Source organism: Physcomitrium patens, chromosome 15 (genome assembly GCF_059467195.1).
Source record: "Physcomitrium patens ecotype Gransden chromosome 15, ASM5946719v1, whole genome shotgun sequence".
Taxonomy (NCBI): Eukaryota; Viridiplantae; Streptophyta; class Bryopsida; order Funariales; family Funariaceae; genus Physcomitrium; species Physcomitrium patens.
Window position 1 is genome coordinate 14,328,407 of NC_143424.1, and position 27,237 is coordinate 14,355,643.

Sequence of the window (27,237 nt, forward strand, 5' to 3'; positions counted from 1 at the left end):
AAATAGAAGAAAAGAAATAAGAAACTGAAATCCTCTTAGAACAGAAACTTCCACTTGGGCACCACCAGATCAAGCTGTGTTCATCAACACTCAAGTTCATAAATGTCTAAAGAAATAATGACTTGTATTATAAAACCCATCATCAATTCAAATTATTAACTAATTATATTAAATCATTGTGATTCATACTTCTATTTATATGAATTTTAAAACAAAAACAAAAACATGCTATGAATGTCAAGTCCTTGGAGCCAGTCACAATATAGCCTAGAACAATCCAAAATCTATGGTGGCATCCCATTTATTAGAGATATATCTAATTATCCCAACAATACCACATCATGAATCAATTTTTAATTTGATTATCTTCAGAGATCAGCAAAATTTCACTCATATGTCATTAACCAAATAAAAGATATGTCTCTTCATGTTTCAAAAACAAATTAATAAATAATAAAAAAAAACAAATATTGTAAGAGTAGACTCCAATTCAAACAACAAAAACAATGTGTATTAATAATAATATCATTTTTAATCTTATCAATTTATTTTATAATATTTATTCATACACAAAAATATTTTTTCTACGTAATATTATATATATATATATATATTCATTTTTTGTGGTTTCAATTTATGTTCATTTTTGTTTCTTCAATCATACCACTTTTCTTTTCTTTTTTCTTTTTTTTAAAATAAGTTCATAACCCATATCTGTAAAATGTACAAAATATGAGATCTTTAGAGCTTAGAGTGTTAAAAGAATACCACAAGGATAACTGGCTTATGGCAGCTAAGCATTTATAATAACAGTCTTTTAATCTTTTGATGTTAGCTCTTCTTCTCATTGTGAAGCAACATTTATCAAGTGTTGGATTCTTCACCCCCCCTCAATATGGAACATGTGTTGGATTTAGATTGACATGTCCAAAACCACATAAAGAAAATGCAAGTTTTTTGTTAGACTCAAATTCAAATTATGAACAAAAAATATTTAAAAAAATCTAGCAGAAACACTGTTATCTATATATATATAACTCTGAATATTTAGATAGATATATATATATATATATATATATATATATATAACTCTGAATATTTAGATATATATATATATATATATATATATCTGAATATTACATAATTCTCATAAGTCTTCCAAACAATCCTTTAAATTTTTGAATGGTGCTATGAATGAATGACAAAAACCATGTATAATTTCTTAAATATGTTTTGAAAGTAAACATGGAAACATATTCATCCACATGGACACCCACATTCATTCACTCATCCATCAACGTACTGATTCATCCATTTATCCACACGTCCATCCATATTTCATCCATCCATCACCTCAAAACCATTCCCTCATCTTCTAACTGAAGAAAATAAATCAAATCAAATCAAAAAATCAAAAAATCAAAATCTTCCAAGTATAAAATATTCTACTTGGATACCATAAAACCGAGCTGTACTTTTTTTGTCACTCACATTCACTAACATTTAAAAGAATGATGAGCCGTATTATAAATTCCATCATCAATTCAAAACAAATAATTAGATAAAGTTTATTATTGTTAATATTATTCTTAATACCACTTTTATTTTTTATTTTAAAAATGACAATAATACAAAACCATGAATGTTAGGTCCTTGGAGCTGCTTACAAGACAGCCTACATTAACCTAGTTGCATCCCATCCATTTGGGGATGTTTCCAATCACCACAGCAACACCACATCATGAATCAATTCTAAATTTTACTCTCTTCAAACTCCACAAAAACTTTGCTCATCAATAACACATTCTTCGAAATAATAATTATAATATAAATTTTAACAAAAACAAACAAAAAAACAGAATTCAAGTCAAGGGTGGCTGAGGTGATATAGACCTATCTTGTGTAGACACACAAAGTTTGTGTGCTGGGTTTTCAAGCACCACAAATTCCCAAAGTTGGAATTTAGGTGGGGATTTGAAACGATCTTGAGAATCCCTCAAATTGTGTCCAAATCAAAGTATTTTGTGAGGAGTGGGTGGAGGTGAGTTTCCAAGAGTTGTAAAATTATGGTTTTCATGGTGGCAACATGTTGAGGGTGAATGGACATGTTGAAATTCCACTCAACCTTTCTGTTTGACAGGTTGAAAATAAAATAAAAATAATTCACACATTCATACAGAAGAAGTGACTTGTGAAATTTGGAGATGTATCTATTCTGTTTGTAACTCATTTTCCATTAGCATACCTCCTTGTGTTTCAGAAAAATAAACAAACAAAAAAACAACAGACAAAACGAAACAAAAGTAGTGTAAATTAAACTCAAACTCAGAGAATAAAACAGAGAAGGTTAAACTCTTATTAAGATCAAGGCCTCACAGTAAAGATTGTGGACAATGGTAATCTTCACAATGGGTTTTTGATTCAAGCTGAGGTAAAGTCAACTAATATTAAAAGAAATATATGTATTTGTATGTTGGAAACAGAAGGTGTATATGTCATTGATATTAAGAACTAAATTAAAAATTAATTAAAGTAAAAAAAAAAACACCACCATCACACCAAGATTAAATTTAACCACAAGCCAACAACATACAACATGGGAGCCTCCTTCTGTTGCTTTGGTTGAATCACCTCTAGAATATGATCAATGGACAAAAACATAGTCAAGGCTCTACTTACTCTAACCCTCCCTTTTTTACATACATACATACATATTGTCCAAGATCCACACTCTACCAAAGACAAGAAAAACAAATCACAACTTTCTTCAAAAAATGTAATTTTTTTTTTTTTTTTTTTTTTCTTACCAAGATTATGAGATTGTGTACAAAATTAGAACACACCCAAGTAAAAACAAATCTTTATTTTTCTACTAAAAATAATAATAATAATAATAATAATAAAAACAAGAAACCACAACTTTTAAATCCTTTGAATGATCAAAACTAAGATTTTTTAAAAAATTCTAATCGATATGAAGCAGAAAGACCCACAAACAACCATTATCAACAAAAAGACTCAATCCTGCATCAAGAATGCTAGACGGACCCAAACGGAAAACCCAGAGCACAGAAAAAAGGTAAATGAGTAGGTATTGGATGAATGGAAAACGAAGGAAGACGGATGAACTAGATTCATACATCCACTCAGGGCCTTGCGCCTGCAAGGAGAGTGAGGCCGCGAGCGAGCGGGGGTTGGAAAGCATGACGGTCACGCAGCATGCGACCCTCTCGCTCTCACTCTCTCTCTCACTCACAATTACGCATTAGGGAAGTGCAGAGAGAAGCAGGCAGACACGCTTTATTCTTGCCGTGTTCAGTTGCGAGCCGAGCAGCAGAAGAAGTAGAAGAAGTAGAAGAAGCTGGGATCATGCTCTAGACTAGACTATAGACTATCTTTACAACCTCCGGGTGGGGGTGGGGGTGGGGTGGTGGGTTACGACGCCGGGTGGGTTGCGTTGGAAGAGTGGCGAGAGGCGAGGCGCGGGGAGGGGGCTGGGGGAGCGGGGAGCATGCGCTAGGGCGTGGGTGTGAGGCGGAGAGAGGGGGCATGAGGTGATGGGGGAGGTGAGGTGATGTTAGTTGGGGGTTCATCGCCCCCACAGTATGTAGTAGGCTCTGTTGGAGGAGGAAACAATGGTGGCTGGCGGCGTAGTAGATTCATATCATCAGTTGGGTGGTGCCCCACGGGGAGGAGGAGGAGACACGGGAGGAGGTTGGGATCAGGAGGAGGAGCAGCCGCCGCTGTGGTGGTGGTGGCGAGACCAGGCTCGGGACCGGAGGTGCGAGCGGTTGTTTCTTCTTCAATTACGCATTAGGGAGTTTGTTCGGTTCTACCCCGTAGGCTATGGTGTCTGATCACCACACTTATCATACTTTTCTACGTGACCGGCTTCTCCAACGGGATACTGCGGATGGTCAAGAAGCGAGCGAGCTCCAAGTTCGTTCTAAGCAGTTATGTTGGAACCCGAGGACCGATGACCAAGATTTGGTAATGTTGTGTGATATTTTGCAACGGTGGGGCTCAGGCTTGCAGCACGACCGCAGAGGAAGAGTTCAACGGAGTCCTTTTTGACGGTGATCGCCGATCGTGCGGCAGTTGGGAAACATGAATTCGGTCGTGAAGAAGGAAGAGGACTTGGAGGTGGAATCGGCTATGGAGGAGGCAAGCACCTCGACTTCGTTTCGGTTAACTTATGGTCCTATGCTCGATGCTGAAGCTTGTGATCATGTGCCCCATCGCGAATTAATTCATTAGTCTTTGTGTTCAGACCGCAAGTGCCAAGGTCGAACAGGTTCGGGAGACGTTGGTAGCGCTGGGGTTGTCACCGGAGGTGATCAAACAAGCTCTTTTGAAAATTGATGGTACACTTCGTGAAACTTGTCGAGCTAATTTCAGTGGGGTATTTAAGCCAAAATTGGCGTGTGGCGTAACGTATGTGAGTGTAGTTGAGATCTCGTGCTTTGGAATGTGTCGTCAACTTGGAGTGTTGTATAGCTTAGCTTATAGGATATCAATCTTAAGAGAAGCTTGTCTCGTGATAGTCCTTGAAGTAGCTGTGGATTTTATTTTTATTTATTTATTTATTTATTTATTTGAGATACAGTATGGATAGTCGAGGACTAGGGTCATTTGATTCCTGGGGAGATGTGCTTGACATATTTTGCATTTGGGCTGTCTTCAAATTTTTCCCGAGAAGTCGATTACGTCTGAGATACAGTTCCTCGGTTAGTTCTTTAGGCTGCTTTTTAGATATTGGAAGGGGTTTGGGAATTGGAGGATTTTGATTTAGTAGTGAATTAGCTCCTGGTTTTCAATTTGTGAAAGAGGAATATCTCTTGCCAGATTTCGTTGTTGACTCTGTTATTTCATGATAGCGTGCTGTGTCCTCAGGTGTAGGAAATGTCTGTCTGAAAGACATCTAATATTAGTGGCTGATGTAGAGCCTTGTCCGCAGCTGGAGAAGTCGATATCTTCTTAGCACAGGGTTGTTGAGACTGCTCCGTAAATGGAAAAACTGCTGGTTTGTGCGTTTCTATGTAGAATTTAGACTTGAGGATCGTATCGTTCACATACTCTGTTGTGAACTGTGTGTATAACTTTGCTATCAATTTATGTTGCAGTTTTTGATGGTGATCTCAACGCTATTGCCACGCACGCTCTCAGCCTCAACACCCCTCAAGCGGAGTGCATCGAGGATTATGTTTGGGATGATATGAATTCGAGTGACGAAGATGCGGGCGTTCCTTCAGGAGAAGAGCGGGTCCTCCCTTCTTGTAGAGCTGCATCGCCTCTTCCAGTTCAAGTCCCAGATGCCCATGAAGAAGAGGAATGGCAAGATCCAATTTGCAAGCTCTTCCAAGAGCCTTCTATGGTTGCGGCAAAAATGGAGCCTGAAGACACTGGGCCTGAAGATAGTGAGCCTGCATTTCTTCTTCCCACACCTCCACTACTACCTGAACATCGAGAATTAAGTTTTCTGGACATGGGCTTCTCGAAGGACCTTGTGCAGCGAGCCATTCGGCACCATAGTGAGTTATTCTGTAGCCAATTTGTGTATGTGTTGAAAGTTGATAAACTTTCCTGTTTGATGACTCTTTGAAAGTACGCTCTTGAAGTTTAATGAATAAATCGACGTTGTTAAATCTATTGGTTGGTCACTTTTAGATGTAAGCAATTGTAATGTTGATTATGTTACACTTTGTTATCGTCAATCTTTGATGGTCTCGTGTGTATTCCTGCGTCCGAGGAAGAATGCTAATCGTTTCTTTTGATATTGCAGGTGCAGAGACTGCTGATTCAATTTTGTTGCAATTTCTCCTGGATAACAGTGAGCACGGAACCAAAATAGGTCAGCGGATTGCTGAAGAAGACAGTGATTCTGAGGAAGAGTTGAGAGTCAGAGTCCAGCAAAATATAGCAACTCGTGACTTGAAGTGTTCCACTACAAGCACTTACCGACAGGCAAATAACTCGACCTTTTTTTTTTCATTGCAAATTTTGATATTCAGCGTAATTATACTTAAGGTAATAGTGAGCATCCTTTATTGTTGGAAATTTAATCCCACTTTATCTCATATTTATTTATTTATTTTTTATTTCTTCACAGGGAGCCAACATTGCCAGCGATTCAGAGAGCGATTCAGACATTGCTCCATGCAATTATCAGAAAATTAATCCATCTGATTTTGCAAACCCCTCCCCTCTATGCAGCAGGGAGGCAGATCAGGATGGAGGTCTCAGGGATGCCATGCGGAGCGCAGGTTTTTCTTCAGAGTTAATCGAGCGTGCGGTGCAAGAACTGGGAGAAGCGGTTGAGTATGACATGCTGCTTGATTACTTGTTGTTCCTGGCCAATGAGCAAGACCCAAATGCTTCAAGTAATGAAGAGCGTGACACATTCGAGAAGCTCACGAAAGTGTTTCAATTTCCCCCAGTGGCAGTTGAAAAGGCTATGGTCATATGTAGTAAGCAGTTTCTAACGTGTTTTGTTTTGTTTTGTTTTCGGTTTTAATTCACCTTCTAGGTTGACTTCTCTTAGCTTGGTTCCTAATTTACTTACTTCGGTGGTTCTTGAATTTTCTAGCACTTCGTTAGAAAGTAGTCTTTTGACATTTTAGAGTATTTTTAATGGTTTGCTATCTGGAATTGTAGAAACTACGCTGCGGGATGCAAAGCAGGAAGAGATCGCTGAGCTTGTTGATTTCCTCGCTGCGCACATGGATAACTTAGTCGAGGTGAGGACTTCGAAGCTATTTTTAATTTCGTTTTTAATAAAAAATGAAGTGGTTATTTTCTTTCTTTTAGAATCAACTTGATATGGGAACTCTGCATGTCGTATACGCCCCCAGTTACTTTTTGAATGTCATTTCTCCGAATAGTTAACTGCAAAATACTTTCTTGTTTTATTTAATCTTCATTTTAACGCAAAATGAAAGTGTTTTCAAGAATATAATGTAACATCAAGTAACCCAAGTTGTGTTGTTGTTCGGGTTTTCTTGTAAGCAGCTCCAGCTATTACACAAACAAAATGTGACCGCAATTAGACAATTTCCATTCATGCGAGTTGTCAAAATAATATTAGTGGTAACAATAATCTAGATTGTGGTGAACCTAGTTGTCCATTGGAAAACTGTGTCGTGCTTGTGAGTCTTGTGTTCTCCTTGACGTTGAGCTATGGTAAGGCACACTGAGAATTATTAAGGAAGAAATGATTCATTCCTATGCGACATTAAATTGGCTAGAAATAATCTGAGACATCAATTTAGAATTCAATTTTACTGTGGGGGGTGATAATTTTTGTTTTGTAAGTAAGTGTTCTGATACTATGGTCACAGAGTTGTTTACATAGTATTATTGTATCTTATTTCCTTGAAATTCAGTAAGAATATGTCCTTTCAAGGAAGTCGTTATACTGTTTGAAATTCTAAAGATTTTTGTAGATCTAAATCTATTGCCAATGGTATGCATGGATGTGATTTGCAGGGAGAAGAGTTCGGATCGGACTCCGACTGTTCCTCCGATGACTTGATTGTGGATCGGGAGGGTAAAGAAAACTATATTGAAGGCTTTGATTCATATCACGAAGAAAAACGTTTGGGGTCCACTTCCAACAGTAAAGGTAAACGAAAGCTTGGAGGTTCAGCACTCAATCTAGAAAATCAATCTAGTCGACGAGGTCGCCCCAGAATTCTGAGCAGCGGTTCATTGAAGAACAAGCAAACAGCTAGTGTTTCTAAGTAAGCTCATTCTGTACATACTTCATTTGCAAACACTTCTATAGCGTTAGAAAGACCAAGGCAAAAATGAAAGAAAAGAGAAAGTACGAAAGAAAAAGCTCTTTAGGAAATTCACATCGTCTTTTCATGTATAGTATCATAACATTAGTGTGAGCTTTACACGCCAGGTCTAAAGCAACCATAGATACAGCTGTGGTATGCAAGTATCGGGGGTCCATTGGCTTTGGTCTTCCTGGTCAGCCACAAAAGCAACGCTCTCTTCAAGAGGATGTGAAAGGAGCACCCTTTTTTTACTTCGAGAATGTGGCAGGGATGCCCGTGGGTGAGTGGGACCGAATCGTGACCCATCTCTTCGGCATTGAGCCTGAATTTGTCGATTCCATGCATTTCTCAGCATGCAGGCGATCCAGGGGGTATATTCACAATCTCCCTTTAGAGGGGAGGAGGAAGATCATTAAGGATCCTCCCATGACTATTCAGGAGCTCATGCCGCAGACAGTTCCCTTCTGGCCAGAGTGGGACAAGCGGACCAAGCTCAACTGTATCAACACAGTGAAGGGGACAGAGTTTATTCTTAGAAAGCTTGGCATTGAGGACGCCACTGCAATTCCCACAGCTGCAGAACTTGTCCTTGAGGAGCAGACGAAGTATTCGTATTGGTGTCGCAAGATGAACTTGGTGTGGACATCTCCAAGCATTCCTACTCCTATCGAGGCCAACGAGATTGAAGTAAAGCTCTGCATTTCACTCACTTTGTCCATCATCCTGTCATATTACCATATTTGATTATCTTTAACATACTGATTTTGGTGTGTGGATAATACTGCAGGCGATGTTGGGGTTTGATCGTGACCATACAAGATGTATTTTAAACACTTCGATCAGATACAAAGCTTTAGGCAACAGTTTTTCTGTGTATACTGTGGCATACCATTTTTCGGTGTTAAAGCCATTATTTCCGAGAGGCATCAAAGTCTTGTCTCTATTTTCAGGTATTGGAGGTGCCGAAGTAGCTCTTCACAAGATTGGCATCAAGCTGAATGTTGTGGTGAGTGTGGAGATTGAGCTGGAGCCTCGCCGTTGTCTTCAGACTTGGTGGTCGGTGACAAACCAGACGGGCCATCTCGATGTAGAGTATCACGATGTGAGGCACCTCACCAAATCGGTGTTGACACGACTTGTGAATAAGTACCAAGGGTTTGACCTGATTGTGGGAGGTAGCCCTTGCAACAACTTCGCAGGCAGCAACCGTGTCTCCCGCATTGGACTCGAGGGTGGCCATTCCACCATGTTCTTCGAGTTCTCACGGATTGTTGTCACCGTTCGTGACCTTACGGTCAAGTTGCTAGGACGATGAAAAGATGGGCAGCTTATGAGTATGATGTATTAGTAGTTTGCCTTGCCTTGTTCCTTCTTGAAAGGCTGGCTTGTGCATTGATGAACCATTGAGTTATGAAACTTTGAAGTCGGTGAATGGATGTGAAGGTTTGTTGGGTACTCGAGAAACTCTATATAGTCTGCACACTTTGACGATATTGGAGCTTTATCTGCTTCTACCTGGAGATACTTTTGCGTCATTGTTTAATTTTGTTTAATATCAAGGATGAAAAATTCTCTTTTCATGTTGTTCGTCCTCATGTTGCGTGTGCTTTCAATTGCATGTAATTTAAGACTTATTGTATTCTACTTTGTTTGTTTCTTTCTCTTCGTTAGTCAAATCTTGTGTCTTGTGGCACTAGTAAATCCCGATCACCAATATTTTCATAACCGCTGTGATCTTTACTTCTAAAACTTGTTTCCGTCTAATCTTTCAGAGAGATTGCGTGTTATGCCAACGACAATTTTTAATGTACTGGACAGTAGGAAAGTGTGCAGATTGCTCTAACACTCTAACCCTCGGCTTGGCATTATCCTTAATGAAATCACTTGGTAATTCATCTCCAGTTTTTTTTGGTTCATATTTTTAATCCTTGCTATCTCACAGTCCAGTTTCCGCATTGCATGTGTAAAGTACCAGGATCTTTCATGTGTTCTTCTACTAGGATTCTTGCCACCACTCTTCTTGAACACAAGAGGCTCGCACTGTCTCTCATGCTAGAGCCCTATTTCCCTGATTTCTTGATTTGAAAACCTTCACTAAATTCTCTAACGAGCCAACATACTGTTCTAAGCTATTGCCCATGTCAAGTGACTCTGGAATCCGAGCGTGTCTTCACAGCAGAGTCAAAAGGAGGATTGTTGCAAAAGGATGTCAAAATAGTGTCCAAAAGAATTACACTTTTGAACAGTGATAACACTAGGCATGGCTTGAAACAGATTAAAGATTTATAAATAGCTTGAACAGTGATAACAATAGGCATGGCTTGAAACAGATTAAAGATTTATAAATAGCTTGACCACGTTGTATGTACAGTTGTGTGCAATAAGACCACGTTGTATGCACAGTTGTGTACAATAAGTTGTCCCTTGTCCCGCCCTTGACAGAATCAGTGTAGCTAATTGTCTTAACAATGGCGCCCTCATGCAACCAGAGAGAGGCAAGGGAAGAGTTGAACAATGTAGCATGTTGGGGTTATGGGAGGATTGTGAAGGCTTTGGGGGTAGGAAAGTCAGGAGTTGAGGAAGTAGTGAGGAGAGAGGATTCATAGGGGCTCATGTTGAGGATGCTCCTTACAAAGGTCATCTGCAAAAAATTACAAGGATTGTGAGGAGAGCAGAGGAGGTGATAGATGAGAATCCTATGTTTTCTTTGCAAAAGATTGCAAGAGAAGCAAATGTTGGGCTCTCATTTTCAAGTATTTGCAAGATTGTTTCTACTAGTGGCTTCAATTTAAAGGTGCTACAATTGAAATCATATTGGAGGTTAGGTCAAAAAGAGAAACATACAAAATTTGCTCATAGATGTTGTGGGTGGAGTTTGCAGCAATGGGCTAAGGTTTGTTTCATTGATTAGACTTTTATAATCTATGATCCATGTCCTAAGGTTTGTTTCATTGATTAGACTTTTATAATCTATGATCCATGTCCTAAGGTTTGTTTCATTGATTAGACTTTTATAATCTATGATCCATGTCCTATAAGGAAGAGGGTTCGTATGCTTAGAAGTGAGGAACTACACAAGTAGAATTTGAGACCTAGTTTGAAGTCAAAGGAGGACAAATATTGGGATTCTAGAATAGCAATAGTGAGAAGGACAAAGAGGGAGCATGTTATTCCTTGTAGTAGACTTGGCTTCAATGCCATGCAATTTGCTTGAGAATTATGCAAACCTTACATTATTATTTTCATTTGAATTTTAAGCAATGAAACAAATCATATCTACATCGCTGCATAAAGAGCAAGATGGCACCAAGGGCATGAGAATGCAAAAATCCACAAAGAATGCACAACTACCTTGGAACTTATCCATGTGAGGCCTAACTTAGACATAATCCATTGGATTATGTTATATTTTCTAAATTTGTTTCCATAATTTGGCTATGCTTTGCTCTTTTGGCTACAAAAGAAAAAATTACAATAATTAGGATTAGGATTTAATAGAAAAGATAAATGCATCAAAAATAATATAGTAATTTAGAAAAGAAAGCAAGTCATTATGCTACTACCTTTATTTCTATTTGTTGCTCTATCCCATGTTATTTAGTTGTTGTAATATAACAATTTATTTTATAATATATATATATATATATATATATATATATATTTGATTCATTAACTAATAAAATAGAAAAATGGACTTAAGTTGTTTGCCTTGACATAAATTTTTAAAATTAGAAATTTTTATTTTACTTTACTTCTCTTTGCTTTATATTTATTATTAGCTTTATGTATGACTTAAATTATCTATCTTAGCATATATTAAAAAAATCTAGATTTTTTATTCTTATTTTTTTTCTTTGTCCTATACTTATTATTTACTTTACAAAAGAAAAGGCAATAAAAAAAGAAAAAAGAAAATACAAAAAAATAAATATAAACCTTTTTTTTTTGAGCTTCTTAAGAGCTTCAGCTCTCTACAGCCCTCAAATATTTCTAAATGATTTTTTTAATAGTATTTTTAAAATCTATGGAATTGTTTTAGAACACATCTTGTCTTTTGGCATAAGTATCACTTTTTGACACCATTAATTGATATTTAGAAACTAGCAACCAACTTAATCAAATGTTGTAAAATATAAAAATAACAAGTAACCAAATTGTTAACAAAGTAACTAGGTAATGCAAAGGTGTGGTGAGGCATTAGGATAAAGTGATTATATTATGTCAATATTAGCAAAGATTATAGCCTTGATTGTGGTGGTTCCAACTCCAACTTTGTTTTAGTTCATTTTGAGATTAGATATTTTGAGATTTGAAGCTTAAGTAGGAATTTGTAATGGTTTAAATTTTCTTTGCTATGGTGTCTAAATCAGCTCTCATATGTGTATTTTTGCAAGCTTTTTAAAGCTCATGCTGACATTGCTATTGCTTCTACTTTAAAAACATGTGTTGTAAACATATAAACATCTTTAAGAGCATCTTTTGAGAGATAATAATAATAAAAAAATTAAAGCAAGAAAATAGATTTGAAAAAAATATTTTAAAATTTTATAAATTATGATGTATAATATGTGACTATTAAAAAATAAAAATCTCTTGGAAAAACTTAAATCTTTAAAGAATTTTTAGAAGTCTTTTTTATAAAACATCTATTCTTGACTCTACAAAGTAATTGACCTCTAATTTTTAATATTTTTAATTTTTGAAGTGCTACAAAGAGATATGGATGAAGGTCCAATCTTGTAGGAGATATTATCACATTCATTTTCTAGAGGGTTTCTTCTAATTTATTTTCTTCTTTTAATATTTACTAGTAGTGGGGAGAATATTGCAGGGACTTAAAAAGATTTTTGTTGTAATAACTTGCTAAATAAAAATAGTTCCGACAATAGTTTTTTACATGAATTTTATATAAGAAACATCAATATGTAACAAGTCATTATATTTTAGGCACTAATTTTAGAAATTATTTATTATTATTTATTTTAGATAATAAATAAATAATAAAATATTTCATTTATGATAATAATAATAATAATAATAAAGTATACAAATATAGTATCCAAATAAGTTATCATTTTTTTATTTTTTTATTTTTTGGTAGTTTTTTTTTGTTCTTATTAAGTATTTTCTGTTTCACATGTAGTTTTATGTATGTATCATACTGATTTATTTGTTTAATTTTAAAAAATATATAATGATATTAATTTATAAGTTTAATTTTTTTAGAAATATAACTATTAATTTAAAGGTCAATTTTTATTGCATCAAAAGCAATTTCATTGCTGCTTTTGACATATGTAAAAGCATGCCATAAGTAAAGTATTTATTGCATATTCGTTGCCAACAACTTAGTTACAAGCAATCTAATAAGCTTTTTTGTAATTTTGGAAACTTAAAAAAATTGAATTTTTTTGGTTACAAAGTGGTAGGAGTAAATTAAACAAAAATCATGTATTTCTCTAATGTGACTCTTCTATACATGAATAAAAAATCTAATAGATTATGTATGTTCACAAGGATAGAAATGCATTTTCATATTGAGTAAAAATGTATGCACCATCATGAACTCTATATTTATTTAATAGAATTTTTTTGTATTACACCCAATCATGATTATATGTAGGCCCAATAGAATTTTAGATTATGCTGATTTAATGAGGACAATTGACAACATCTGAGACAAAAACTAGATCCATATCCAGAAATTTCACTGCAAAATAAAACTTGTGATGGTTGTTATCATTGTTGTCATTGTCCAAAGAAGGCATAAAATCTGCACATGTTTTAATGCTTTTGTCCTTCTTTGTTTGTTTATTCAATCTAGAAGCACCATCATTGAAGCCAACAAGATAAGAAGCTCATTCTATCTAAGCATGGTAAATCAATAAATGTATATTATTAAAAAAAATCTTAAATTCTAATTATATATACACAGTATATAACATTTTAGTGATATTTTGTTTCAATATTTCATGACAAAGTGAATATTACATTTCAAATATAAGTAAATAGAAAGGGCTTATTTTTTGTGATATTTTTAAAATTATACTTTAGATTTTGAGATTTAAGTTTTATGATAATTTAATATGAAAATTTATTTTTACTATAAGTTATTATATATATATATATATATATATAAATGTGTATGTATATGTACGTTGAGATTTAAATTATTAGTGTAGATTCTTAATATTATTATTTTTAATTCTCTTTCTTTTTTTCTCTCTCTCTCTATATATATGTATATAATTTTTTTGAGTTAGCACTCATTCAATTATAATAATTGTAATATTTCATTACTATCTAATCATAAAAACATTTTTCTTTGATCCATTCTATTGTACATGTGTTTTTACTTTTGAAATTCTTGAATTAAGCTTATGTATACTACTATATTTATAATATGATTTTGTCATGTTTGGAATCATATAAATGATGTAATTTTGGATAACCACAGAATGTTAATGGTCTTTAAGAGAATTTTATTAATTTTGGAGAAAGAAAATTAATTTAAGAATATTTAATAAAAAATTAAAAAAACAAAAAATAAAGAAAATCTTGCATACAAAAATCTTAGTGTGTCCACATGCCATGTTGGCATGTGAGTTGATATAAGCATAACTGCCAACTTCAATAAGAAGAAAATTGCATACATGACTTGCACAATGAGGGCACTGTACACCACTTATGACTCTTTGAATTAGAAAAAAATAAACATGAAACATAAAGCATAGAAAAATACTCTATGTAAAATGTGGTTTTTAATAAAGAAGACACAATTTTTTAATTTTTAGAAAAAATCTTCTAAAATGGTTTCTCTCAGCATTTGTTGACATGAACGTATTAGGACCTACAATTTAATAAAAAAAATTTCCAGTAGTTCCCACATTCATATACAAATCTATAAATTAACTTGTTCCAAGTCTGGATAGTAATAGGTGAATGGTGGTTCATGTAATTACAATCTACACAATAAATTAAATAAACTAATAAACCCTAAACATAGGTGAAACTAAACCCCCTTACACATTATACTCTATTCAATTCAGACAATCCCTACATAACCCCTTATAACCTGCACACCATTTGATTCTACTACATAGACATGACTGCAAAATTACACTTGACTCAAGGCAAAATGTTGGTGAAAGCCTTTACAAATTGCCTCTTTTGTACTAAATCTACCATGGCCTTTTTAATTTATTGACTATGACAACAATAGACTTTTGCATCTGTAGTCAGTTGCATTGTACTGACTCCCATGTTTCATTGACTTACCTGCCCCCAATTGAATTTTCACCCAACACCAACTTCATCATCTCCAATCCAATCAAGCTGAAAACAGAACTGCAAACAAACTGATGTGTGAAGTGTGAAACCATGGACAAAAACATAGTCCATAATACATAAAAAGAACAAGAGTCATGTTATCACAAAGTGGTGCACAGTAAGGAATAGTATGAAATGGTACAGAGATCTTTTCTAGCAAAGTACAGTCACAAAGAAGTTGAACAAACATGTGAAATTCATCACACAGTGTTGGGATTTGTGGTGCAATGTAGAACCCCACATGGGTATTGGTATTTGTGAGTGCACATCCAGCATGGGCCTGTTGCAAGTAGTCAAAGAAGAAGAAGAAGGGGCAGGAGTTGGATCATCAGTCTGACAAGTGACAAGGGAAGGGGATCGTCATCGTTCAACAGAGTTGCATAGATTTGCACATAACTGTGGTGATGAAGGCAACTCAAATAAGGTGGGCTCAGATGATGGATGTGTGCAGGGCTCGGCGCCGTGATGACAGCGATGTGCAGGAGTCGAAATCGATGCCACTGCACAGATTCGTGTTGCATCGTGAGTTTCGTGCACCGAGGGCATCACCTTCACGGAAACGTGTTGGCTACTCCCCCCGCGTGTCGAGATCAGCTGGGAAGCTCAAACTCGTCAATGAGAACTTTTTCTTTTTCTTTTTCTTCTTTCTTCTATTGACCACATCGACTGCATCAGTCCGGCTTGACAGTGAACTCACTGGCTGCGTTTATAACCGCTTTTTTGGCACCGTACTCTGTCCCCTTTCTCTACAATGATTGCCAGCTGCAAGGAAAGCTAATACGTCGACCAGAGAATGTGGACCTAGGCCCCCGGCTGTCACGCTCGCAACTATTGTACAAGGTGCAAGTCTGCCAGTTTTGGCATAACCACAATGAGTTTCTGTGAAATTTATTTTGGGGGAGTTCCGTGAGGTGCCGAGCTGGACTCCCACTGTAGATGGTAATGCTTCTTGTGTACGTCGAGAGCGACCGTCGAAAGGAAGTCGAAGACTACGCGCAGCCAGAACCAAAATCTGTCAAATCACCCACAACCTTCATTGCGGTACCATGCCATGTATCCGTGTAGATCGCGCCTTATGCTAAAAAAAAAAAAAAACCCCACTCGGTTGGGTGCTTGGTGAATGACCACACCAGTTTACCATTGCTTAAATTCGTTCACTAGTTAAACCCTGAGACCATCGCTAGTCTATAAAAGGCCATGCTGTAAACCAGTGAAATGGACTCAGTCGCGACCGATGTACTCAGGCATAGTAACCCGATCAGTTCCTTCACTGCTCAAGCTGCTGAGATATCTTGGCCTGTCCGCCACGAAGTCGACCTTCATCGCGTTGGTTACATTCTGTACAGTTCTTTTACATTACGAACTCTGGCAGCTACTACCACAACATGGGTGCTCTCGATCACAGCAACGACATGTGGTTGCAGATCCTGCTGGCTCTTACACTGGTTTCGGTCGTACTGACCTGGATCCTTCAATGCAGCAGTTCCGCTCAAAAGGTTCACCCACCAGGACCAACGCCATGGCCAGGTTGTTTTAGGAGGCTTATCTTCTCATTACGTCGATGATGTGCTGCCCTTTTTGACATGGATGCTAAGCATTGTCTGTTGTTGTTGTTGTTGTTGTTGTTATTGTTGGAATTATGTTTGAATTCAACATCATGATCGAGAATGAAGTCTATTACTGATCTGATGTGGTGATCGTCATCTGAGTCTCGCCAAACCACTTCGGATTGTCTTGATGATTTTATGCAGTTCAGCTGAACAACTAACATGCAAGTGGCTTTTTCTCTTAACAGTGATTGGTAATCTATTCCTTTTTTTTCGCGCTCCTCTCCCCCACCGCATGCTACACAACTTGGCGGAGAAGTATGGAGACCTGATGTATTTGAGGTTGGGGTTCACGCCCTGTATCGTGGTTTCTTCGCCTGCTCTAGCCGATTACATTCATAAAAACCACGACACCGAGTTCTCCTCACGGCCGGACGGACTCATCACCGGCATTTTGAATGGCGACAGTCAGAGTGTCTCCATGGCAAAGCATGGCGATCTCTGGAAGACTTTGCGTTCGATCTGCTGGCAGATATTACGTCCAGCTAACATTGCAAGATATGAAACGCGGAGAATGGAGGAGATCAACATCATGCTGCAGAGTATACAGATCGCTGCAGAGGCAGGAGAGACAGTCGACCTGTCATCCATGTTGTATAAGCTCTCGTCTAACAGCATGACACAGATGCTCATTAACAGAAGGTAAGTTATACCCCACCACTTCGCATATTCAAATTCATTCATCTTGCATTTGGTAAGCATTTGTCTTTTTTTTCTTTAACACGTAATTTTTAACAAAATTGGTCTGCTCGATTGTCAAACCCACGTCTACACTCGATTTGATGAGTTGAAATGTTCAAACAGATATTTCACTGCAGGAGGAAATGAGGAGAACCTACGAGAAGCTGTCATATTCAAGAAGATGATATCCGAGAGGCTAAAGATTGCTAGTCAATTTGCAATTGGGGATTATATCCCCTATTTGAGATTCATTGACTATCTCTTTCGTTACAATGCAAAAGCTCAAGAGATTCAGTCCATGACGATGCGCGTGTGCGATGAAATAATGAATCTCGAGGAGCGGAGGAGGCGCTTGACGAGAGAGGAGAACGGTGATGCACAGGCCGTGAGGGAGGAGGACTTCGTGGATGACTTACTGTCTATTCAAGCTGAGTACACTGCCGACAACTCTAGAAAAATAAAACTCACAGATCACCAGATCAAACTTTTGGTGCAGGTGAGAAAAGTTTCTACTCCAGTCTACTATGTTCGTCGTTGTGTACCATTGACCCTCTATTCATTTCAGCTAGTTTCACGACATGCCATCGGGCACTCCTACTTACACCACGCGACGAAGTCTGAACCCCAACATATTTCGGCTAGCCGAACCAAGTCTCGCAACATCAGTCAAGACATGAATGAACCGGAAAAAAGCTAACTTATTGCAATCAATACAACCAGGACATGCTAGTGGCTGGAACCGAAACATCGGCAACGACTGTAGATTGGGCAATGGCGGAGCTGTTGTGCCACCCGAAAGTGCTGCAGCAGCTGCGAAGTGAGATCGTCACAGTGGTGGGATCCCGAAGCGCTGTCACAGAACAAGACACGAAACAGATGCCGTATCTGAACGCAGTTGTAATGGAGACGCTGCGGCTGCACCCAGCAGCGCCGCTGAATCTGCCCCGGGAATCGAAAGGCGCGTGCCTGTTCCTGGGCCGGTACCAGCTGCCAGCGAAGACGCGGGTCATCTTCAACACGCACAGCATCCACCGCTCCCTCGAGGCCTATGACAGCCCCAATGCCTTCAAACCTGAGAGGTTTCTCGGTGTGCCGCAAGCAAACGTTAGCGGCAGTAGTTTCTTCCAGTTATCGCCATTTGGGTTTGGCAAGCGGGTGTGCCCGGGTCAGGCCTTAGGAACTATCTCTGTTTGCGCGGCGTTGGCCAACCTGGTGCATCGATTTGCGTGGAGCTTACCATGTGGACTGCCCCCTTCCCACCTAGACATGATTGAGAGTTTTGGACTCACTGCTCCTCGTCGGTGCCCACTAATACTCCTCCCTACTCCAAGGCTTAAGGTTTAGTTCATTCCAAGTTTCTGACGGCACGCATTTAGAAAAAGAAAAATAGGAAAAGTGATATAGTTTCTTCTGTACAGTTTTGGTATCCGTTTTGTATGGTTGGCACTTGAAATGTGAATATGGGCTTCAATCAGATATGTCGGGCAGAAAGTGAGGGAACGGTTTAAAGGATTTGCGAAGGAGAGTTTTTGACGGCAAGTGTGTTATTTTATTATTTAATTGTTGTTGTTGTTGTTGTTTTTTTTTTTTTTTTTTTTTTTTTTTTTTTTTTTCCTATAGTGTTCTGATGCGCATTCTATCAATTTTCTGCAAGTTTTGTGCGTTTATGCAGTGCAAAAAAGATTTGTTCAGAAGGATTCATTTTGGTGTAAGAATGTTGGGAAAAACAAACATTGTGTAGAATGATATGGTAGTCCCAATAGAAGTCTAAAATCCAATCCCTAGGACAAATTGTCAAAAAACATCAATACAGATGACAAACATGCAATTCAACCGTACCATCTATACAATGCAAACATTATGTCATGTATTGGTCGACATGTATCCAGATACAAAACATAGAATGAGTATGTGATTGCATCAATGCAGCAACGCACATTTCAGGGGCCATTTTGGATGGAAGGTAGTGACCCAGTTGTGAAATTACAAAGTCCATGCAGTTTCATGTTTATTGCAACACAGGTCCCTATCTGATCTTCAGCACGACCTCTCCTGTTTCCAAAACGTCGTTTCCACGACGATGACATATCTTTTCACTATGCATTTCAATTTTAGAGCCAGAAACTCAGTTTTCTGGTGTTCGGTGAGGGGCGCGTTGCTTTTGCGGATGCGACGTTGAACCTCCGCCGCAAGGCGAATCAAGGATGCCCAACAGTCGTTTTCATCACGTTCTAAGCCGCAAAATTGCAGAATGGCGGTCGCACTCTTCAGGCACCACCCAGCTGTGACCAACTCCCTTTCATCGTCGAGACTTGGGACCATCTCTACACGATGGCGGTGTTGTCCTCGCCCCAGGCCAGGATAAAATCGAGCGGCATGGCCACGTCTGTAGATCGTTCAATCGCCATTCTCACAACAGTACAACATTTCTGAAAGCTACCAGAAGCGGACTGGTGTGGTCTTTGTGTAGCGATTTGATTGTTTACACGGTGCTTTGGAGTCCTGAGCATTAGATTCTTTCTGATTATTTTGTTCAGGGGTTCTTCTTTTTCGATATTCGTGTTTTAGATAGGGAAGTTTTGAATAGGGTGTTAGGGCAGTGGGTTTATGGTTTCACAGCTACGTTCATGATCTCGATAGACGAATGGTTTTCGCTGCTAAGTTGAGAAGTTTACCAGGGTTCTAGTCTTAACTGGATTGGAATGTTTGCAAGATGCTTTCGAATTCTATGACAGTGGACAGACGTGACAACAGGATAGGATTACTAATCTGGCCTACTAATCGAATGTCCACCGTGTTCTTGTGGGGATCCTCGAAGACTTGTTTTCACCCTCCAGCTCTGCTGATTTTCTGTGAAACTTAGAAATTCATACATAGCATGGTTGTACATGATTTGACAATGCCTAGGTAGTGTACATCCGCTAGAAATCCGCGTAGTTCTCATCGCTCATTAGAAATACGTGTATGAACATGAAGCCTGGTTAAACTGTTCATGACACACGTCAGAGTGGGCAGCCATCGACAGTGGAGATCTTCTCTTCCTGAGCTGAGGATGGGATGGGATATTTTACTGCAGTTGAGCATATATGATGCCGAGATGCACTGTAAACTTTGCTAGCGAATCTGGTTCGATTTCATACTAATAAACAGGAATCGAACAGAGGCATTATCCAAGCTATGATAAACAAAACTCCAAACTCTCGAGAACAGAAGATAGAATATCTTTCAAAACCAAGAAATCGAATGCGAGGTACCGCGCTAATCTCTGATGAGTTTTCTAACCACGCATGTAGAATCTAGTAGATGAGAGAATGGAAAACTCCACAACAGATAGACTGCCACCGATCTCAGAGCACCGCGGCGACACCAGTCAAGGATGGTCAACAAGCATGCTCCAGTCGAGGTCCAAACAAACAATCGAGGAGAATTACGGCGAAAGGGCTCTGTCGGAGAGCAGAGGAGAGAGACACCTCTTAAATCCTGGAATATTACTCTCCCTGTTCCATGACGCTATTGTCTCGTTAGTTGCATGTTTGTGTGTATTATCATCCTTTATAAAAGGATAGTGCACGTCTCTTCCACCACAACCCTCCTCTGGCACCACTGGCATCTTGCTCAGCTAGCAGGTTTGCACTTTCTCTTTCTCTTTCAACTGCTCTTGACCTGTGTGTCACTAGATTCTAGTGAGCTCCTCCCTGCATGATTCCATTGTTTACATTAGCTGCGCTTACTTTTTTTCTTCTATTATTAGAGGTGTCGATTCCAAGTGCTAGCGATGTTTCTCTGCATGCATAGGTATTCATGGAGCGAGTTCCGACCAGCCCCACCAAGGTCTGCTTCAGGATACTGGGTGCCCTTCTTCTGTTGTTTCAAGATGGAGCTAAATGCCGGATGATGGCAAATTTGCGCGGACAACTGATCGAGAGCGGGTCTCCTGAGCAAGGATGGGGAGACCCACTTACGTCCGGCAGTGATGTGTTCACCTCACCTGGCTTTGACTTCTTCGATCGTAGTTCGACCCCTCTGCCCCCTTGCGATTTCAACCATCGAAGGGCGGGGTTCGATTGCTGGCCAAAGGAGCTACCGGCGACGAGAACGGTGGCCATGGGCGTGATGCACGATGGGAATTCATCTGAGGGAGCTTCTCCTGTGCTTGCTCAAGGGTGGGGGGATCCGCTTCCACCTTGCGGTGCTTGCATAGCACACCTGGCTTTGACTGCTTTGATCCTCCTTCCACTCCTCTTCCACCTTGCGATATCAAGCATCAGAGAGTGGGTTTCGATTGCTGGCCATAAGATCAGTCCACCCATCCGTGACAGAGAGACTAAGTTGTCGCACAGCAAGCTCTTCGTCTGTTCACTGTTTCACGGCTGCATCTGATGGAATGGTGTGGTGTGGGGTGCTGTAACAGTGCTAGCTAGCGATTGACAATCGATAAGTAGTTCGTGTTGTTGGCTTTTTTTGTACGGCTGCAGGATTGTGAGCAACAGGAACACTGGATTTGCACCTGGTCTGTTATTCGATTGGGAGCCAATTTATGATCAGCGCGCCGACTTTGTTTGGTTCACAGGACGTCTCGATGAGTCTTTAAATAAACCTTTTGTTGATTACTGACGACTAGGTGCAAGTACATAAATGAGACCCTGAACTGATTGCGAGCCACAGCATTGACATTGTTTTCCAAAGCTTTCTTGTTGTTTTGAAACTAATCTCCATGAAATACTATCTTCCTATTAGATTTGAATACCTTTCAACCTGCATAACTGCGACTAAGATTTTAAATATTGGATCGTGGAAATGAATTTCACTCAGGTTACTTGAAGAAATCCTGCAAGTATAAATTGTAAACATCACATAATTGCCAGGGTTTAGTGTAAATGCAGAGCTCTGTATTCTGCATCGGACCAACTAAAACTGGCTGATGGTCATTCTTGTGGCTCATGTCATCAACAAGAATGAGCCACAAGTAAATGACATCAAGTAGCAGGAAAGTTGCCTGATGAAATGGCACCCAACATTAGATGTACATCAAAATGATTGTGTCAGGCATTGCCAAGGCTGTCATGGGCAGCCCTCTTCAACTGGCTGTTAATTAGAGTTGGATGCATGCCAGTCGTCTTCAGATTCATGTGTACAGTTCTTACATTATTTCCTACATCAGCCAGTGACTTTTGAGCAACATGCGATTCGGAAAACATTTATCATCCAACGAGGCCACCACGATTGAAACAGAAGACAATTTTTTGGATTTTGAAGTCAAATATTTTTGAGTGTAAGCTCACAGATTCTCGCCTAGAAGAAAATGGTGCTCTGGACCCAATAAGCAAGCAACTATTAATTACAATTTGTTGGGTCCAGGGTATCAGCAAGGATTTGCATTCATACGGTGGCAAAGTAACATTTGATATATTATCTTACATTGCTGTGGCACATTGGTTGACACATTCCGAAACAATTGGAGAGAAGAAGTGCAATTCACAAAACTAAGTCGCTTTACGAAAGTCAAGAATATGCGACAGTCCACGGAGGAGACCTGAACCCTAAGAACCAAAGTCATAGTGATCTAATTTACGGAAGCAGCCAGTTCTTTTCAAAAACTCGCATCAACCGCAGATGATGTCGGAAGCAGAAATCCTAAATAATTTCACCATGAACAAGAAAAGTCTACGAGGAGGTATCCAAATGGGGAGCTGCTTGTCAAGTGCAGATCAGGAAGGGCAGCCATGTGGAGGATTAGCCAGGATGAAGGACTTAATTTTCGTAGATGAATCCACAGTGTCGATGTCCGTTTTGGAAGGAATTTCGTCAACACTCCATGGCAATGCTCTTGGTCGAACACACTCTACTCAGCAAATGTGCTTTTCAACGCAATTTTGGTAAGCAGTGGAGTGTATTGTATGATTCGTTGCATGGGTTTAGTCTGTCTATGCAAGAAGAAAGCGGGTGTTTGTTGCTCTTGTGCTCATGACAATTAGAGGATAGTTGGCTTTTGCGTTACTTTGAAGGAAGAGAGGCTTGTTTCAATCGTGTTGTTCTTTAGGGTCCCCCAGCTTCGAAGTTTGTAGCATGTTTAGTTGGGGTCGCAGTCTTCCTGATGCCGATCTAAGATTCGTTGTGCTCCAGTTGCTGGGCGTGTTCCGTTGAAAATTTGAGTCGTTGAAGGTTTCTGTTGCCCACAGTTTTTCAAAATGAAGATCCTAGATTAAGTCAATTGGGCCGATGAGTTGTTTACAGAAGATGGAGGGGAGAAAATGGACTTCATGCTTCGAGCAGTGGAAGAAATTGAGAATTGTGATGTCGTTGGCGATGGCGATGGTGATGGCCAAACCAGAATTGGTGTCTGGATTGTCCAGGAATGACGCATTTGTGGGCTACAGCGAGCTGCCGGCCACAACAAAGCTGTACTATGGTTTCATCTCGCTCAACCCTCATATATTAGTGTATTCTGCAGCATCTATGGAGTTTGTGTCTCGAGAATTAGAGATTGGCATACGTGGATAAGTTATGGATCGCTGAATTTTCTTGAGCGGTGCCAGGATAGCATCTTTCCTATGGCGTAAAGAATATAGGTCAAGAGCGTAGGTGTTTTGTCCTAAAAGAACCAATTTGAAAGAAAAATATTGGTACTTTCGGGTGCCCAACTTTTTTCCTGCCGGAGGAAGATTACTGCTCCGATCTCGTTGTTGTCAGGAAACAGTTCGTATCGTTTCTGGGTTTGAAGTCTTTATTCATGATTCCAATTGTTGATGTAGGCATCCACTCGAGATCATCCTTTAACTCACCGCATTAATTTTGCCTGCCGGGATTGGTTTTAGCAGATACTGTTGTGAGAATGCTGAAACCAAGTCCCTGGGAAAAGCACGATTTGAACTTCTTTAATTGGTTTTTTTGTTAAACAATAAGACAAGTTCATAAACAGAGGGAGAAGCTGTTACACTTTGCTTCATCCTCGATGACTTAGTAATCGTTTCTTCACATTCTTAATGCTTTATATAAAATAAGATTTTTTTTGTCTTCATGAAGATTAATTTTTGAAGGTTGGGTGGATGGGCGTCCAATTAGGTTATCCTCAAAGACCAAAGGAGCACCTTGTGTTTGCGACTAAGTATGGGGTATGCTGTAAAATTCTCAAGTGAATAAAGTATCTGCAATTATAGGTGTTTGTAGAGTAATACGCACATTAGCTGTAGTACGAGTTCTCTTGAAGAAATGTTCAAGTAGATTATCACCTGAACCACCCTCAGGACGCCCTAAGCGTGACGTTCTATTCTCTCATAAACACCAGTTGCCATGAATGTCGAGAACAAACATCGAGAATAAGCAACAATTCATGCTTTTCATATCGTTTTCGTGTGTGCTTTAGATATCACATCTTTATATGGGAGCACTTGTTCGCTTTATTTGCGATTGCATGTTCGCTTTTTGGGTACCGTGCGGTACGGTATCCAAGAGGCGATTTTAACCTACTTGCATCACATTGATCACTTGTACACAAAGTCGAGAGTTCTTAACTATTGAGGGCTAGGGTCAATCTAATCAGGTATTTTGGAACATTGCAGGATATTAGGGTGGAACTTCAAAGAGAGGCGGCGCCCAAAACTGTCCAATATATGAAGGTTGTCTTTTGTTGCTTTGTTGTTCATTTTCTGAATGCATCTACCAAAGCAGCTTCAATGCTTCGTGCTTAGAATTCTGATCCACAATCTTGAAGCTCTCGATTAAAGTATCTCTTAACCTTCGGAGCAGGAGTGTGCTTCAAATTAGAGGTTTATTACAACCCATATTTAGGATTTCTTACATCACAGTTCTTGAAGATCTGCAAACATCATGTTAATCGACAGCCATTGTAGGACGGAACAGTGGAATTCGAATAGCTCTAGTTTGGTGCTGGTTCAATTCTAATGCCACTGTAGTAAGCTTTGAACATTTGTTGATGTGCACAGAGGTTGGTCAATCGGGGTCTGTTTGATGGATGTGGCTTATATCGCGCAGAACCTTCAGGTCCAACAATAGACATTGGGAGTTCTGTCCATCGCAAAGGGTAAATATTTTGCCAGTTGTTAACTTTATTTCACCGTATCGTTTCTCAAGGTTGTAGTTCCCTCTTAATTGACCGAATCCAATATTTGGTGCTGGTAGGTATGCGCTAGTTCAAGGTGGGTTGTACTCATGTGGACGTCAAGAAGACAACAAATTACCTCTGGAAACCACTCTGGACAACAGCAAAGGGACCGTGGCGATCATCACTGTAATTATTTGGCACTTTTTTGTGTCTTTATTTCTATTAACTGAAGGAACACGTTCCTCGGTCAGCAGGGTGGCCAGTCTTTGTGGATGACATAATTGGAAGATTGCAATGAGGCTGTGTTTTACTTGTAGAGCAAAAGAAAACGCACTCGTCCCCATACAATGTGGTGGAGCTTAGAGGATTGACCAAAGAACCCTGACAAGCTTGCAAATGCTTCTATGAGGAAATCATGCTCATTTTCATGTCCGTATGCAGCTCTTGCACTGCTATTTGTAAGTGACGAGCTAACCTTTATAAGTGACAATTTACAGGGCACAAGCGAGTTCTTTTTCAGCCTTGATGACCACCATGAGTGGAACGGCAGCTTTTCTGTATTTGGAAAAGTAAGCATAACCTGCGCCCTGCAATGACGCATATGCTATATAGCAACCGAAACTTATTTACCGGATAATAGATCGCAAGTGAGACTCGAGTTTTCTGGGTAGTGCACATGCTTTTGCAGCATGTGGACGCTTAAAGAATTTGAATCAAAATCAAGTCGTGAAAGTTCATCGTATAAATGAATCATTTGTTGCTTTCTAAGTTGAGACATTTTCCACCATGGTTCATCTCACAGGCACTGAAGACACCTAAATAACATAGATCTAATAACACCCTCTACAGAAAGTCTACACAAAATGAGATTTCATGTACCTGTACTGGAACTTACCCTTTTTGTTTCTTCGAGCGCATGATGTTGAGCATACCTATGTAGGATCTCACAGTTGATGATTGACTTCAGGTGATCGGAGGACCTAGTTGGCGCGCTTTGGAACGCCTTGTGGCGTTGCCCACAAAGCAGGAAGTCCATCCTAGTGGCACTGTTATGCGGATATTGGTGCAGCCTGTTAATTTCAAAGTCACCATTGAGTTGCAATTCGACCCTCCCAATGTAGTGCTCCCGTCCTGAGTTGTCCACATTGCCCTGTTTTTTCTAGCTTTAAACTAGAACTCAGTAAACACTGACAAATGGCAGTGGCTTCAAAATTAGAAGTATTCAAGGGTTCCAAGTATGATTCCGAATGCCTCTTATTGGCTACACCCCTAAAAAAGTTTTCACATGGATGGTAGAGCAATGCATGTCAACATTACGTTTGCTTATACGTGTTTCCAATGGCAGCAAGCTTTTATCGAAGATATTTACCTGACAGAGGCTCGTAAGGCAACACTTTGAGGGGCACTGAACCACATGGATTCAGGCTACTGGAAGACAAAAAAACTGCATAATTCTTGCCTTCAGTTTAACACCTTTTGGCTGAAGTGGCATTTTTATGTATTTTGTGTTTGCGTTTTATAAGGTCCGAAGAGTCATTTCCGCTTATGTGAAAAAGGTCCTGAGGTTCAACTACATGAACAAGTGGCAATAGTGAGTAGTGATTCGTTTATGGCGTTTTCTAATTTTGGAAATTTCGGAAATTCATGTTTTCTGTGGAAACCCTGTGCGTAACAAGTAGATTGCAACTACAGCATTGAAGCCCACCCTGAGTGCCTCCAGAATTGGATTCAGACATTTGGGTCTTTTCTTCCAATATCCCACCTAAACTCTTCTTCG

General features: G+C 39.2%; 4 protein-coding genes across 4 annotated transcripts; all 4 read left to right on the forward strand.

The window, feature by feature from the left end:
• The first annotated feature begins 3,631 nt into the window (after positions 1–3,631).
• LOC112292563 (uncharacterized) lies at positions 3,632–9,359 on the forward strand. The gene is made up of 9 exons (XM_024541163.3): positions 3,632–4,164; positions 4,271–4,364; positions 5,124–5,531; positions 5,783–5,964; positions 6,110–6,467; positions 6,655–6,737; positions 7,486–7,739; positions 7,907–8,468; positions 8,569–9,359. Exons 1-9 carry the CDS (start codon positions 4,108–4,110, stop codon positions 9,094–9,096), a joined length of 2,526 nt encoding a protein of 841 aa, XP_024396931.1. The 5' UTR covers positions 3,632–4,107; the 3' UTR covers positions 9,097–9,359.
• Positions 9,360–16,341: 6,982 nt separating this feature from the next.
• On the forward strand, positions 16,342–18,874 carry LOC112292265 (cytochrome P450 71AU50). Its single transcript, XM_024540574.3, has 4 exons — positions 16,342–16,637; positions 16,906–17,359; positions 17,522–17,894; positions 18,119–18,874. Exons 1-4 carry the CDS (start codon positions 16,496–16,498, stop codon positions 18,740–18,742), a joined length of 1,593 nt encoding a protein of 530 aa, XP_024396342.1. The 5' UTR covers positions 16,342–16,495; the 3' UTR covers positions 18,743–18,874.
• A 2,041-nt stretch (positions 18,875–20,915) lies between these two features.
• Positions 20,916–21,902, forward strand: LOC112292767 (uncharacterized). Its single transcript, XM_024541581.3, has 2 exons — positions 20,916–21,024; positions 21,194–21,902. The coding sequence occupies exon 2, from the start codon at positions 21,200–21,202 to the stop codon at positions 21,776–21,778; it is 579 nt and encodes a 192-aa protein (XP_024397349.1). The 5' UTR covers positions 20,916–21,024; positions 21,194–21,199; the 3' UTR covers positions 21,779–21,902.
• A 1,269-nt stretch (positions 21,903–23,171) lies between these two features.
• On the forward strand, positions 23,172–26,833 carry LOC112292202 (uncharacterized). The gene is made up of 8 exons (XM_024540459.3): positions 23,172–23,274; positions 23,633–23,807; positions 24,461–24,510; positions 24,958–25,014; positions 25,342–25,439; positions 25,538–25,646; positions 25,958–26,029; positions 26,428–26,833. The coding sequence occupies exons 2-8, from the start codon at positions 23,636–23,638 to the stop codon at positions 26,593–26,595; spliced, it is 726 nt and encodes a 241-aa protein (XP_024396227.1). The 5' UTR covers positions 23,172–23,274; positions 23,633–23,635; the 3' UTR covers positions 26,596–26,833.
• Positions 26,834–27,237: the final 404 nt, after the last annotated feature.